The following is a 17,323-nucleotide window of genomic DNA, read 5'->3' as shown; positions in this document are numbered from 1 at the left end:
AGCATACCACCATAGAGGTACAGTAAATAAGGGTTATACACATACCACATTTTCGGTACAGTAAATGACGGTTATTAGCATACCACATTATCGGTACAATAAATAAAGGTCACAAGCATACCACCATATCGGTACAGTAAATAACGGTTATAAGAATAAAACCATATCGGTACAGTAAATAAGGGTTATAAACATACGACATTATCGGTACAGTAAATAACGGTCACAAGCATACCACCATATCGGTACAGTAAATAACGGTTATAAGAATAAAACCATATAGGTACAGTAAATAAGGGTTATAAGCATACCACCATAGAGGTACAGTAAATAAGGGTTATAAGCATACCACCATATCGGTACAGTAAATGACGGTTATTAGCATACCACATTATCGGTACAGTAAATGATGGTTATAAGCATACCACCATATCGGTACAGTAAATAACGGTTATAAGCATACCACCATATCGGTACAGCAAATAACGGTTATAAGCATACCACATTATCGGTACAGCAAATAACGGTTATAAGCATACCACATTATCGGTACAGTAAATGACGGTTATAAGCATAACACCATATCGATACAGTAAATAACGGTTATAAGCATAACAACATATCGGTACAGTAAATATCGGTTATAAGCATAACACCATATCGGTACAGTAATTAACAGTTGTAGATAATGAGAATTGTTAAAATGAGAACCTACCACGGTAGAACATCTTCAACGCGTTACCAGGCTCTGCTATCTGAAATAAGAAGAGTTAGATATCGTGAAACTTGATGTTTTATCGCTAATTAATATTTACAATTATCCATAGAATTGCATATATTTTTCACTTAACTTTTGTAATATTATTCTATGGACAATTTTACATGCAAGTTAAGGAATTCGTTTTTAAGAAAACTTGTTGAAATTGGGGCCATGGTCACGAATCAAGTCAAAAACAGCTTTAAGTTTAGACTCATCACTTAGGCAATAACAGATCATAAAATGTTACGCCATTTTTGTTTGGCTAAGCAATGCCTCAAGTTTAAGATAAACTTGAGATAACCATATATTTTCTTTGTCTTTAGCTTATACAAAATTCACCTTAAGATCTGTATGCACACTTATGACTTAGATATAACGAGAGCAGTTCAACGAATTTAAAATATTTAAAGCGACCAATTGAAGCCATAAAACTGTTGATTAAATAAAACAATGTTCATACGAAATGTCACAGAAAAATTACTACGGATGACTTTAAGTGTAGTATTTTTTCCATCTGTTGTTGCATATTGTGGAGTAACCTGAGCCTCCCTTGTGGATAAGTATCCATTGTGACGTCATTGTTTTGAGAGCGAAATTCACGTCGTTTTCTAAAAAAGAAGCATGACGTTACACTCGTTATCAATACCTATCCACAAGGAGGGCAGATAACTCTGTAAAACGCCTGAATATATGATGCACTTACCGATTGGTACAAAGCCCCACATGCGTGAAAGTAGTGACTATAGTCCAGATACTGGTGCTCCTTGTCAATTTTAGAGGACTTGTCAAGTTTGGCATATATATCACCGATAAGTTTTCTGGCTTCTTTAAACTTTTTTCTGTTGATATGTATATTAGTCACAGCAATAAGCTGGTCTAACTCAGGAGACCTGATCGATGATATCATAAAGTCATCATTATCATCATCGTCATCTACGTCGTCGTACTCAGGTGTATAACGACTACATGAACTGGCCCCAGACGAGCCAAGCTCCAGGCTCATTGGGCTAACACTACTGCGACTTCTGTCTTCGTCTGAGGAGTCAGTGTCTTTGAAACTTTCTCGCTGATAAATTATTTCACATTTACTTTCAGCATTGTTTGATTTGTCACGTTGATCACAATTTGGATCGTGTTGGTTTGACAAATGGACATTATCAGTGGGTTGATCGTCCAAATTAGACGACAGATAAGCATCATCTACAGATGAGCACGGCTCCATAGTATTAGGAGGATCTGGAGGTCCTCCCCACCAACGTGTCTATACAAAGTGTCACCAATGTTTCCCATCAGAGGGGATGAGTTCACCACATATAATGTCCCAAGTCATACTCCATGCTGGCTTCATTCCTACGTAAAATAAAATATCTCCATAAATTATCTTCACAAATACGATTCAATGAACACATACGATACCCATGTATCGATTACTGAGATATCGGGTAGGTATCAACTTACTTTACAACACCTAATGCAAAAATCTTAATTTCAACATATCAGCTGCTTAAAAAAAGTGGGTGTTACGGGTTCTTATGATATTGTTGAGATTTCATTTAAAATGATGAATACTCGACATTAAAATATAGTTCAAAGTCTAGAAAACGATACCAAACATATAATTTACGTCAGAATTATCTAAAATATGTCCTCTTTTAATTAGAAACAATATCCCGGAAGATAATCAAAGCTCGGCTGTATGAACACTGCTATATGTTAAACAATTGTTTTTACTTACCATTCACTAGCGTCACAAACACAACACGAATATATAATGAGTGTCTCATGTGTTGAGGAAATATAATAAGTGGGCTGTCGAAATACGTCACTGTTTTTTGTGATTGCTATAGGTTTTTCCTAAACCAGTGATCTAATGATAGATTAAAGGTGTCATCAATTAGATCAGCATATTAATGTAAACATTACGACATGTTTCGAAGAAAATCATTAATTTCACTTTCGTTTCACTGAAGCTAGTATTAATGGAACAAAGCTTTTAAATGACTTTCAGTTTTATCTTATAAAAACAAACAAGAAGATGTAATAATTTCAGCGTCAACTCTAAATATTTCACGATTTCCGTATTTTTATGAACACTATAATCACTAATACCTTTCTGTACAGCTAGAGACCTAGTCATGATCCGAACTTAGGACTAAGTGACCATTCTTGTCAGTACATAGTTCTGTTTCTGTTTTGTCTGTACAGCTAGATACCTAGTCATGAGCCAGACTGTTCTTAGGGCTTAATATACTCAAATCATTCCGGTCTGTATAAAGTTCTGTTTCTATTTTTAGAGATTAGTTTGATTTGATATTGTTTATTATATCTTTAACAAATAGCTCTGATTACACGTCAGCAGGTAAAAATGCTAGTGAAATAGAATAATACAACATTTAATCACATCGGCGATAATGTTATCTGACTGTACCAACGCGTACTACGTCAATAGATTATATCATGCTGACAATAATTCAGATATCGGAAATATCGCCACTGTCAGGTTTAGATCTCCCATATAAGTGACTTTGAGTATAGTGTTATGTATGACACTAAATACATGTAGTTATGAGATAAGGGAGATAACTCCTATAGCTTTTTTATCAATACATCCTATAAAGGTCATATCATTAATCTAGGTTATAGAACTTTCTAGAATATAATCATGTATAAACAAATATGTTTCTAAACATGTTGATTTTAAGTAGAGATCTAGAATGATCTATTTCCAGAAACTTATGTGTGTTTATTTGTTTACTGCTTTTAGTTAGATATTTCTAGAAGTAGAAGGTTCTCCAATATTCTTGAATTAGGGTTAAGCTATATATACTCCAGCTGTCCAAGGCTAATCAGAACTGTAATGAGAACTGTAATAAGACATATCAAGAATTGTACAGCGCCATATAAGATTCTATTGGGAGAGCTATTGTGACTTTATCTGTGGATTATTACAACACTTTGTGTGGATTTATTCATATTGCCTGGAACTTTACAAATCATCGGTGGACATTCAATTTCCTTGTGGATTTGTGATTATTGTTAATTTGAAACCTGGAAGGATCAAGGATTATACCAGGACATTTGCATACAGATAAGTAATACTTTAAATCATCGTACTACTCTTGTACCACCACCAATTACTTTAGATATTGTAAACCATCTCTGTATAATATTGTATATATAATTAAATTGTGTTTTGAATTTAGCTGCTGGTTTCTCATTTCTGTTATTCGTTCATGTAACAGGAATTGGGGGCTCGTCCGGGATCGATATTCAATTTGTGAAATCTAACTTTGAAAAATTAATTAAGAAATTTTCAAAATTTGTGTACAAACTTTGAGTTTACATTTGAAACCAACAGCTAGATAAATATGACTACTATGCAGGTAGAACAGTTTGTTAAAGCGCCATCCCTGGAAGTTCTTTTGCAAGTTAGTAAGAAGGATTTACTGTTATTGTGTAAACATTTAGGCCTTACTATCAAAACTAATTTGAGGAAAGCTGAAATTAGGAATGTAATTATAAGATATTTTGTTGACAATGGCAAATTTGACTCTAGTGCATTAGATAGTATTGAGGAAACAGTCAGTTCAGAAATTCAAATTAGACAAATGGAACTTGAACATGAAATGAAACTAAGACAAATGGAAATAGATAAAGAGAAAGAAATGAGAGAAAGAGAAATAGAAAAGGAGTTAAGAGAAAAAGAAATAGACAAAGAAAGAGAGTTAAGAGAAAAAGAAATAGACAAAGAAAGAGAGTTAAGAGAAAAAGAAATTGAGAAAGAATTAAAAGAAAAAGAGAGAGATCAGATGTTAGAGCTAGAGAAGCAAAAAAATTCAAGCTGAAACAGAACTTAGAATGAAAGAATTAGAACTAGCTTCTCAAGACGGTTCAAGTAATCTAACTTTTAGGGGTTTACAAGGAAACAGAGGTTTTGATGTCAGTAGAAATATTAGGTTAGTTCCTCCTTTTCAAGAGAAAGAAGTTGACAAGTATTTTCTGCATTTTGAGAAAATAGCTGATAGTATGAAATGGCCTGAAGATAAGCTTAAAATGCTTCTTCAGAGTGTCCTGATTGGTAAAGCTAGAGACATTTATTCTTCTTTATCTGTTGATGACATTTCAAATTACCAAGTAGTCAAGAAAGCTATTTTGAAAGCTTATGAGTTAGTTCCTGAGGCTTACCGCCAGAAATTTCGAAACTCAAGAAAGAGAGATGAACAAACTCATGTAGAATTTGCCAGAGAAAAAGAACAATTATTTAATAGGTGGTGTGATTCTAAAGAAATTGATGAGGATTTCGGTAAATTGAGGCAATTATTGTTGATAGAGGAGTTTAAAACGTTGTGTCCACATAAACATAAAAACTCACTTAGATGAGAGAAAAGTGGAAACCCTTAGTGAAGCAGCAACAATGGCTGATGATTACGCTCTCACCCACAAAGGCTCATTTGTTAAAAACAGTTCTCAAGACAAAAACAGTACCACATGTACTAGTAAATTTGGTCAGCCTAGGAACCCAACCTTTAGTGGCCCTTCTAACGACAAACCTAAATTAGGTGATAAGACTAAGTCTGATTCTAAAACAGATCATAGGGCAGGTGTGGGGTCTCCTTCTGGTCCTGTTTGTAATTACTGCAAGAAAGTAGGGCATGCTATGTCTGAATGTTATTCCCTCCAGCGTAAGGAGCAAAGGCGTAAACAGTCAGTTCCTTCTGTGTTAGCTATGTCAAAGCCTAGTCAGAAACTTAGTGATATTGTGGAAGATTCTAAAGTGTCTGTTGAAATTAAGAGCTCAGAGTCTGATAGTGTCTTGGAGAAGTACTCTCCCTTCATTTCTGAAGGATTTGTTTCACTTACTAGTGATATCACCAACTTGAAACCTGTGAAGATTTTGCGAGATACTGGGGCTTCTCATTCTTTGATATTAGATGGCGTAGTGCCTTTGTCTGAGGAGACCTCATGTGGTAGTAGTGTTTTGCTTCAAGGTGTAGAGTTAGGTTTTGTTAATGTGCCTCTCCATTCTGTTTATTTAAAGTCAGACTTGGTTACTGGGCCTGTCACCATTGGTGTTAGACCGGAACTTCCCATAGAGGGCGTGTCGCTCATTTTAGGCAATGACTTGGCTGGAGAGAAAGTTAGGGTAGATCCCTTAGTGTCCAGTATCCCTGATAAAACAGATGATGCCGAGACTATTCAACAGGAATTTCCTGGTATTTTCCCTTCTTGTGCTGTAACTCGTTCAATGGGTAAGAAGGTTTCTGATGTTGCAGTAGTTGAGGATCATTATAGTCCAGGGTTAGGTGACACTTTCTTGGCTCATGATATAGAGGATATCGGGGGCAAGTGTGATCTTTTGAGCAATCCTGTAGACTTTGATAGTGATGGAGTTGTTCCTAACAAGGGTACTTCTTTGTCTGACATGATGAGCAAATCATCTTTGTCTAGAGAGGAGCTTATAGTAGAACAGGAAAAAGATCCTGAAATCTCCTTACTGTGTAATCGGGCTTTGAGTGAGGAAGAGGCTGAGAAAGTCCCAGTTTGTTACTTCCGTAAGTCAGGTGTGTTGATGCGCAAGTGGCGTCCCCCTGATGTGTCTCCCGAGGAAGACTGGACGGTTGTCAATCAAATAGTTGTCCCACCGAGGTATAGGCAAGATATTGTGAGTTTGTCTCATGACGTACCTATGGCAGGGCATTTAGGTGTGACCAAGACTTATAACAGGATCTTAGATCACTTCCTTTGGCCCAAGTTGAAACGGGATGTGGCTGATTTTTGTAGGTCTTGTCATACGTGTCAGGTGGTAGGGAAACCTAATCAGAAAATCCCTGTGGCACCTTTGCATCCCATTCCAGCATTTGAGGAACCATTTAGTAGAGTCATTATAGACTGTGTAGGTCCTCTACCCAAAACTAAGTCTGGGAATGAGTATCTTTTAACTATTATGTGTGCTTCCACACGCTTTCCTGAAGCCATTCCACTCAGAAATATTAAGGCCCCTAACATAGTCAAGGCTTTGGTTAAATTCTTTACACTGGTTGGTCTTCCAAAAGCTGTCCAATCGGACCAAGGTTCGAATTTCATGTCTAGTATTTTTCAACAAGTCATGTACCAGCTCCAGATCAAGCAGTATAAGTCTAGTGCTTATCATCCAGAGTCTCAGGGTGCTTTAGAACGTTTTCATCAGACATTGAAAAATATGATGAGATCTTATTGTTTTGAAAACAAAAGAGATTGGGACGAAGGTATACAACATGTTGTTGTTTGGCGTTAGAGAATCTGTACAAGAATCTCTTGGCTTTAGTCCCTTTGAACTTGTGTTTGGACACACTGTACGTGGTCCTTTGAAAATTTTGAAAGACAAAATTTTGGACGAAGATTCTAAAGTGAATCTCTTTGAGTATGTGTCTAACTTTAAGCAAAGGTTGACAAGGGCATGTGAACTGGCAAAAGAAAATTTGGCCGTTACTCAGACCAAAATGAAAACATGGTATGATAAAGATGCCCGTGCAAGAAGTTTTGATCCAGGTGACAAAATTTTGGCTCTATTACCAATACCGGTCAGCCTTTGCAAGCTAGATATTTTGGACCTTATGTTGTTGAGAAAAAGGTCGACCAAGACTTATAACAGGATCTTAGATCACTTCCTTTGGCCCAAGTTGAAACGGGATGTGGCTGATTTTTGTAGGTCTTGTCATACGTGTCAGGTGGTAGGGAAACCTAATCAGAAAATCCCTGTGGCACCTTTGCATCCCATTCCAGCATTTGAGGAACCATTTAGTAGAGTCATTATAGACTGTGTAGGTCCTCTACCCAAAACTAAGTCTGGGAATGAGTATCTTTTAACTATTATGTGTGCTTCCACACGCTTTCCTGAAGCCATTCCACTCAGAAATATTAAGGCCCCTAACATAGTCAAGGCTTTGGTTAAATTCTTTACACTGGTTGGTCTTCCAAAAGCTGTCCAATCGGACCAAGGTTCGAATTTCATGTCTAGTATTTTTCAACAAGTCATGTACCAGCTCCAGATCAAGCAGTATAAGTCTAGTGCTTATCATCCAGAGTCTCAGGGTGCTTTAGAACGTTTTCATCAGACATTGAAAAATATGATGAGATCTTATTGTTTTGAAAACAAAAGAGATTGGGACGAAGGTATACACATGTTGTTGTTTGGCGTTAGAGAATCTGTACAAGAATCTCTTGGCTTTAGTCCCTTTGAACTTGTGTTTGGACACACTGTACGTGGTCCTTTGAAAATTTTGAAAGACAAAATTTTGGACGAAGATTCTAAAGTGAATCTCTTTGAGTATGTGTCTAACTTTAAGCAAAGGTTGACAAGGGCATGTGAACTGGCAAAAGAAAATTTGGCCGTTACTCAGACCAAAATGAAAACATGGTATGATAAAGATGCCCGTGCAAGAAGTTTTGATCCAGGTGACAAAATTTTGGCTCTATTACCAATACCGGGTCAGCCTTTGCAAGCTAGATATTTTGGACCTTATGTTGTTGAGAAAAAGGTCGATGATGTTAACTACATTGTACAAACTCCAGGGAGGCGCAAGAAAACTCAATTATGTCATGTTAATATGCTTAAGAAATATGTAGATAGAGAAGAGAGCAAGACCTCTCAACCTATTGCTACTTTGGCCTCTGTACCATCACAAAGTGAAAGTACAGCTGATATTTGTAAATTAGACTTAGATGGTGGTGTACAAGATGTAGGTTTAGACTGTGGTGTTAAGTTACGGAATTCAGATGTGCTCGCGAACTTGGACAAGAAACTATGTCATCTATCGGAAAAGGAACGCAATGAACTTAAAGATTTGATACTTGAGTATAAACATTTGTTTCCGGATACACCAGGTAAAACAGATGCTATCTATCATGACGTGGATGTAGGCGATGCGCCACCTGTCAAGCAACATCCTTACCGTGTCAATCCTTTTAAAGAAGAACACTTAAAGAAAGAAATTCAATACATGTTGGACAATGATATTATTGAACCAAGCAAAAGTGAATGGAGCTCTCCATGTGTTCTGGTACCAAAGCCAGACAAGACATACCGGTTCTGTACTGACTTCAGAAAAGTAAATTCTGTTAGTAAAACAGACTCTTATCCAATTCCAAGGATTGACTCGTGTATTGACAAAGTTGGCAAAGCCAAGTATGTTAGCAAGTTTGACCTGTTGAAAGGTTATTGGCAGGTGCCATTAACAGAAAGAGCTAAAGAAGTGTCGGCATTTGTAACCTCGCAAGGTTTGTACCAGTACAAAGTTATGCCATTTGGTATGAAGAATGCCCCGGCAACATTTCAACGTCTTCTTAACAGCGTGATATCAGACCTGGAAGGCTGTGATGGATACATTGATGACGTCATCAAATACCACGACACGTGGGAAGACCATCTACGCGGGATTCGTGAATCCTTCGAGAGACTCACTACCATGAAATTGACTGTAAACTTATTGAAATGTGAATTTTGTCATGCAACTGTTGAATTTTTAGGCCATGTTGTAGGACAGGGGCAGGTTAAACCTGTTCAGGCCAAAGTAGAATCAATTATAGATTTTCCAACTCCTGGAAGCAAGAGAGAGCTGATGAGATTTCTTGGTATGGCTGGATACTACAGAAAATTTTGTCAAAATTTCTCTGTTATAGCAGCTCCACTTACAGCTTTGTTAAAGAAAAATGTCAAATTTGTCTGGTCAGACGAATGTAAGTCTGCTTTTGAGAAATTGAAAGCCATACTATCAAACTCACCAGTTCTGACTGCTCCAGATTTTAATAAACAGTTTAAACTGTTTGTTGACGCCAGTGATGTAGGTGTTGGTGCTGTTTTGATGCAAGAAGGTTCTGAACAAATTGACCATCCAATTTGTTATTTCTCGAAAAGGTTTGACAAACACCAGAGAAATTATTCCACCATTGAGAAAGAATGTTTAGCGTTGATTTTGGCCTTGAACCCATTTGATGTATATCTCTGCACTACAGTTGTGCCTGTGTTGGTCTTCACCGACCACAACCCTTTGACTTTCTTTGGGAAAATGAAAAACAAAAATCAAAGAATTCTCAGGTGGGGTTTGACTTTGCAAGAGTACAATCTTGACATCAAACATATCAAAGGGAAAGACAATATTCTGGCTGATGCTTTATCAAGGATTTAAACGTTACTTGATATTTCAAGAAAGTTTCCTTTTCAAGAAAACTTTCTTTTCTTTAAGGAGGAGTGTGTTATGTATGACACTAAATACATGTAGTTATGAGATAAGGGAGATAACTCCTATAGCTTTTTTTATCAATACATCCTATAAAGGTCATATCATTAATCTAGGTTATAGAACTTTCTAGAATATAATCATGTATAAACAAATATGTTTGTAAACATGTTGATTTTAAGTAGAGATCTAGAATGATCTATTTCCAGAAACTTATGTGTGTTTATTTGTTTACTGCTTTTAGTTAGATATTTCTAGAAGTAGAAGGTTCTCCAATATTCTTGAATTAGGGTTAAGCTATATATACTCCAGCTGTCCAAGGCTAATCAGAACTGTAATGAGAACTGTAATAAGACATATCAAGAATTGTACAGCGCCATATAAGATTCTATTGGGAGAGCTATTGTGACTTTATCTGTGGATTATTACAACACTTTGTGTGGATTTATTCATATTGCCTGGAACTTTACAAATCATCGGTGGACATTCAATTTCCTTGTGGATTTGTGATTATTGTTAATTTGAAACCTGGAAGGATCAAGGATTATACCAGGACATTCGCATACAGATAAGTAACACTTTAAATCATCGTACTACTCTTGTACCACCACCAATTACTTTAGATATTGTAAACCATCTCTGTATAATATTGTATATATAATTAAATTGTGTTTTGAATTTAGCTGCTGGTTTCTCATTTCTGTTATTCGTTCATGTAACAATAGGATGATTACATCATTGTTCATAAATAAATAAATAAATGTTATCGCCACTCCTACTGTCAATACTGATCGGACAACTTTCGGAAAATATTAAAAAAAAAATAATCTTATGACAATTTCAGTTAAGAAAACGTTTCAAAATTTTTAATAAATGATTTTACAAAACAACTCGTTGATGTAATTTGGTATCTCGCTTTTACATTGGTATTCACTATAGTTTACGTTTCAAGAACAACGACAATGATCGACACTTAATTCAATAAAACCAATACTGGAACCACGTAGGTATATTTTGATGTCCAATGGACAATAAGTAAAGTCCTACCGACGACAACATGACCTAATGCAACTTCTTAGCGAGAGTTCAGAGCGAGTTATAGATGAGAACTTATAGGTGTTATGTAGCAACTAGCTATAGGTCATATCAACATAAGGTTATTTACTGAATCTACAAGGTACACTTTTATCCTGAGAAAACCAAACTGTTCAGTCTTTAATCTAGGAGAGGAATTGATGTAATCTATTAGTGCGTTTCCCAATCCAAGCTTCAAATGTATTTGTATGTTAACGTAATCTTAGTTTATTTGAATAAAATATTGTTTTAACTAACTTAAGGATTAACATAAATAGATAATTTGTATTCGGAGACTACCGTAATAATGAGAATAAGGTTAGAACAGCGACGCCATCATTTTACGAAGAAATTCCAAACCAATCACAGTGCTCAGTGCAAACAAGCAGCTTGGAGTATAACCAGTTACTCAAGGGGTTTGAAATATGCATACTGTTGAAGATAAAGATGAAGTTTAACGGATACATCGTATCGGCTAATATTGCGTGTCACTTTCAGTTTGAGGTCAGTCTTCTTCATGAAGGATATGGATATCTCACTCTGCTCTCGGAGTTACTGTATCACGTAAAACCTTACCTAATTTGATGGGAGTGTAATATTTCCTTTTGTCCCTACCCTCTTATGTACGAGTATCGGCCTATGTTTCCTTTACGTTATTCCGTAGACTTGTATAAATATGTAATTGTTGTAATTTGTAATGTTTATCGATTCCTATTGTCAATACGCTGTACACTGTTTTTGGTATTGACGATCTCATTAGTGAGTGGTGGATTGTGCTATAGTAGCCCACAGGAAGTAAATCTTTGAATATCTTCCTCTTTATTAAAAAAAGTGCCGTTGTGTGTAATCTAACCAAACTTGTTATGATGTATGCCAATGCACTTGTCACTCACTTAAAGTGTAAGAAAGCATAGCTATGGGATACCTAACAAACCAATGGTTTGTTTTATGCGTGAGAAAACATTTGAACAAATATAATGAAAGAATTTTTTCTTAATTATCCACTTAAAGATTATACGATGTTTCATATGGAGTTTTAGTCTTTATCTAACCACTTTTTATGAGCATATTATTGGTCCCTAGTTTATAGAATACAGAAATCCGATGATGAGTTTGAATTTATCGCACGTAGAATAATCTTAATAAATTAATTAAAGATAATGAAAGTGTAAGGTTTTTTCGCCATTTGATTAATAATAATAATATAATAACTACAACTTAAACCTTGCCTACAGTTGCTGATGGTATATTTAGTGGAGCGGCTAAGGTCGATTTTTCGGCAAAAGCGTTCAAAGTTTGAAGAAAGCATGAAACTTTGCATATGGCTTCTTCAGGACATAAGGTTTCAGGAAAAAAATGGACCCCAAACAATCATGGTCCCTAGCGGCCGCCATATTGGTTTTCAAAATGGCCGCCAAAAATCACCTTCTGTGACCCTTAACTCACGTTCTATACCAGCTAAAGCCAAACTTTAAACGTCTACACCCATTTTATTGATACTTAGGAACATTCTGGTAGTGCTAAACGTCATGTAGAAGGATCGCCATTTTGAATTTCAAGATGGCCGCCGACTTTGCGAGCTATATCTTAATATAATGCATTGAAATGAATTGGCTGACTTTAAGCAAATATAGTGAGAGTACTTACATTTGTGTAGTGTTTGATACATAAATAATTTGATTCTTATTTTAATTTCAACATGACCGCCATTTTAAAATCTAAGATGGCCGTTTAAATTCAAGTTGTTTCCTAATTTCACTCTGTAAATTATCGAGCAAAAAATCAAATTAACATTTTTAAACGTCTACATCCGTATTATTGGAACTTATTATTATGAATATTTAGGATCATTCTGGTAGCGTTTAACTTCACGTAGAAGGACTGCCATTTCGTATTTCAAGATGGCCGCCAACTTTGCGAGCTATATCTATATATATATTGCATTTAAATTGATAGGCTGACTTTAAGCTAATATAGGGAGAGTATTTATATAGTTTTAGTGTTTGATACATCAATAATTTGATTTTTATTTTAATTTCAACATGACCGCCATTTTGAAATCCAAGATGGCCGTTTAAATTAAAGTCAATTCCGTATTTCACTGTGTAAGAGCAAAAAGTCAAGTTAACACTCTGAATATGTTGATATATATGAAATGCCTAAAATTGCAACTCTGCAGGCGTCATCAGAGGATCATCTTTCATGGGCTTTATCGAATTCTCAACTTGAACATCCTCAAAGTCGCAAGTCAACATCGATTGACCAAATCACTGCCCATTTGCTGATAACTTATACCCTGTTACTTCTATTGCGATCAATAAGGCGTCTATCATTCCTATCTGCCTTTAGCAAAGTTGATGAAAGTGTTTTCTTTTAGTGGCTAGGGCTTCTTTGTTTTTTCTCTCTCTTTTCATGATGTAAGTCAATTTACTTAGAGCCTTCTCATGGAAACCGCTATATCTTGTTTAAGGAGCTTGATATGTAGAACGCCAAAGAGTTCTCGGTGGTACAATCAGCAGCCAGCACTGCAGCCAGCACTTATCATATATCGACGGCAACCAGAACTAAATTCCAAAATGACCAATATCTGACTAAGTTAGTTAGCTGTCCAGATGACCAATATCTGACTAATTTAGTTTGCTGTCTATTGTTTGCACTTAGTTTGAAGGCTTATTGGTCTTTAGTTCTAAATCACTCCAATATATGCTCACCCAGTACTTGGTGCCGTTTGCATGTTTTACTGACGATGGCTATGTGTTTTAGGTGGAATTAGTTTGCATATACTGCAATGCTAGCATAGCGCTTCATATCTGTTCTTAATTTAACACCATCATCTGTCTTGCCTTCGCCACCTTCATCTCCAGTAATGAGATTGGGAGTTCTAGCTCGGAGGTTCAGCTAACATTTGTAAAGTTTTGACTTAAATGTACTTATGACTATCTTCGCAGGGACTTTGTGGTTAATTCTAGTGCCACTACTGTCAAACTGACAGACATACCACAAGGGGTTATGTCAGACGAGGTACACATCCAAGCTTTGGTGGAAAACCTTGCTATGAACTTACTCGAAGTCCTTCCTTAAGTGGAGTCTCCTGAAGTTGGAATCGTTCGGCATTACATCGAACCAATTTCCCTGACATTTTATCTGAATATTAACAATAGAGGGAATATCTTCCACTGAATCAACATCAAAATGTCCTGAGATGCGGTTGACGGCCCGGCATAAACGTTGTTATGCAATATAAATGCGACCATCTCATCAATGAAGCCTCCTTTGGAAGACGAATCCTAAATGATATCCTTGCAATTAGTACTTCTGCCTGCAGGTCTGATATTTCTCCATCACACAAAGTATCTCTCGGATGACTGCCAAAGTGATTTCGGTTAAATATTTTGATAATTCCCTTGCTGTGTTCAGGAATAGAGGTGTGATATCATCCATATGCATTAAGTAGTTGCAGTCATAATAAACCATTAGAAGCCTTGAAAGCCTCCTTGCTTTATCCAAAATATATCCGTTAGCTGCCATGACTATTTCCATTCTTCTAACAGATAACATCTTACATTCCACTTTCAAAAAGGAGATGATCCTCAATTGGTTTTGAGGAAAACACCTGCTCTGCTCTCTACAGTTTATCAGATAGCATATCTTTCTTCCGAATGACATTAAATAGTCTCTACAGTATCTTCTATAAGATTTTGGCACATCTTGCATTTATAGACAGTGTAAAGTATACCAAAAGGGTATTGTAATGTAGAGAAGATCTCCTTCAGGAAAAGTTATTCCCAATTACATGATATAGACGATTTCACAGATCAATTTGTTATTTTTTCTCTAATTAAATATTAACTTACATTTTGTGTTAAAAAGTCTCTGCCCAAGCCTCCTTTTGGAGTTAAAGCACTGAGTTCTTGTATGACTGTTATTTTCAGAATGGCAAATATTGCTATCGTGTAAAATTTGATTCTGGAACTATAATTATCTTTCAGGCATGTAAATGAATGTGAAACATGAATGTTTTTCAAGCTGCTGTACACTGAAATAGTTAAAGGTCTGATACCTGTCCGAAAGGATGAAATGATAAGAACGATGTCGGGGATCATAAACGACCCGCTTTATGGAAATTAACGTTTGCATTCAATTCATCTATTCATATTTGTTTAGAGAATAATGCTAGGTGTAATATTTACAGAAGTTAATAACATTTGGGACTCAAGTTTTAAAGTAATGTTTCATTAATTATCAGCCGTTTCGGTTAACTTATGTACCTTTAATTTAATGCTGCCAGTCATCTTGAATTTCAGATTGGCGGCCATTTTGAAAACTAAATAAGAATCGAATTATTTTGTATCAAAGGCTACAAAATATAAATATTCACTGTATTTGCAGGTGTTTTATTTGCTTAAAGTCAGCTTAGCCAATCATTATATTATTATTATATATAGATATAGGCACATGTAGTAAATTTGGCGGCCATCTTGGAATGCAAAATGGTGGTCTTTCTACATAAAGTTTAACACTACCAGAATGATCCTAAGTATCAATAACAATAAGTACCAAAAATATGGGTGTAGACGTTTAAAAATGATACTTTAATTTTTTGCTCGATAATTTAGAGTGAAATTCGGAAACAACTTTAATTTAAACGGCCATCTGGGATTTCAAAATGGCGGTCATGTTGAAATTAAAATAAGAATCAAATTATTTATGTATCAAACACTACACAAATATAAGTACTCTCTTTATATTTGTTTAAAGTCAGCTTATCGATTTAAATGCAGTATATATAAAGACATTGCTCGCAAAGTTGGCGGCCATTTTGAAATACAAAATGGCGGTCGTTCTACATGAAGTTAAGCACTACTAGAATGTTCCTAAGTATCAATAATATGGGTGTAGACGTTTAAAGTTTGGGTTTAGCTGGTATAGAACGTGAGTTATGGGTCACAGAATGTGATTTTTGGCGGCCATTTTGAAAACCAATATGGCGACCGCTAGGGGCCATGATTTTTTGGGGTCCATTTTTTTCCTGAAACCTTATGTCATGAACCCGAAATATATGAAAATATAAAGAAATAACACTTTTGACCACTTTTAAAGTACAATATCTGCTATTTTTGCAATACTTGAAATATGAAATCGGGTATATAGTAAGACAAACATTAGGTTAGTACAAATAAGTTGAAATGATACAATAATTCCAGTCAATCAAAGAAATAAAGAAGGATGAAAACGGCTCAAAACCTTTTGAATTTAGCTAGCATTACCGTTTTTGTTCTTTTTAGATGCAAATATTTATAAAAACTTACCCTGAACAATATCAGTTTATGTTTTATGTCTTAAAGGGTTACTTTTTCTTTGATATTAATGCATGATCGATAATACATTAGCTAGAAAAAAACTAAATATTAACCTGTCAAGTTGACTGATCGTGCCAATTTGAAGCGTTTTTATACTTAGATTTTTGGCAAAACACCCATTTTGGTAGTTAATATTTCGGAAAATAAAAAAGCAAATGCTTCCAAATATGTTATATCCTTTTTTGTATATTTTGTACTTGTTATTTTGATCATTTGTTGTAAAAACGGTATAAATATGCACATCTTATTTAGTATTAAAAACTTCCTATCACGTTAATTTGGCTGAATACCAAAATATGTCAAAGTCCATAAATCTGCGATAGAAAAATCTTATTTTTTCGAATATGCTTTATTCGTTTGTCTTAAAATTTTGCCAGTAAATAGATCAGAACTGTGATGATTTTCAGCTATAAAATTGAAATTGAACTTTAATTTTATTCCTTTATCTCATTGAAAATTATGTAACCCCCATCCGGTTCCATTATGGAAAAATGAAAAACGGTCTTGTACAAATATTTGATCAAAAAGAAACTTTAATCCCACTTTATAAAGAACGCTCCATTATGGTGGTAATATCTGCCAAAGGATTTTGCAATATGATTAGTCACAAAATATATATTCACATTTTTGATATTTCAACTTAAGGACTTAGCCAATTAGAGAAGTTTAGTCAAATGGCACTAAATGAGGATTTGGTCGACCTCACGTCTTTTTTATTTGGGGATATCTTGATATAGTTGTCTCTTTTAGGTGAGTATAGCCTACATAGAATCTGAATTGATAACTATCTAAACACTTATAACGGTACTTACTGAATAATTTTTGAATAAAAAAGACATAATATGTAATTTGGACTTCAAAATATCCTTGGAAAAGGCCAAAAGACCAACTTTGAGCAACCATGTTATCTCAGG

General features: G+C 35.3%; 1 protein-coding gene across 3 annotated transcripts in view; it reads right to left on the bottom strand.

Annotated features, from left to right (window-relative positions):
* The window catches only part of LOC138325953 (3'-5' exoribonuclease HELZ2-like), a 49,961-nt gene extending 47,330 nt beyond the window's left edge, over window positions 1–2,631 (bottom strand). For 2 of the 3 annotated variants that reach the window (XM_069271972.1, XM_069271973.1), the window contains exons 1-3: window positions 2,496–2,630; window positions 1,464–2,110; window positions 716–755 (exon numbers count right to left, since the gene is read on the bottom strand). In XM_069271972.1, the coding sequence (XP_069128073.1) occupies window positions 716–755; window positions 1,464–1,982 (559 nt within the window). In that variant the 5' untranslated portion in view covers window positions 1,983–2,110; window positions 2,496–2,630. Of the gene's footprint in view, window positions 1–715; window positions 756–1,463; window positions 2,111–2,495 lie in introns of all 3 variants that reach the window. The other variant, XM_069271974.1, reaches the window with a different exon arrangement.
* Between the last annotated feature and the right edge of the window lie 14,692 nt (window positions 2,632–17,323).

The sequence above is a fragment of the Argopecten irradians genome, chromosome 6 (assembly GCF_041381155.1).
Source record: "Argopecten irradians isolate NY chromosome 6, Ai_NY, whole genome shotgun sequence".
Taxonomy (NCBI): domain Eukaryota; kingdom Metazoa; phylum Mollusca; class Bivalvia; order Pectinida; family Pectinidae; genus Argopecten; species Argopecten irradians.
The sequence above is the reverse complement of the archived record's forward strand: the minus strand, read 5'-3'. Positions and strand labels throughout refer to the sequence as shown.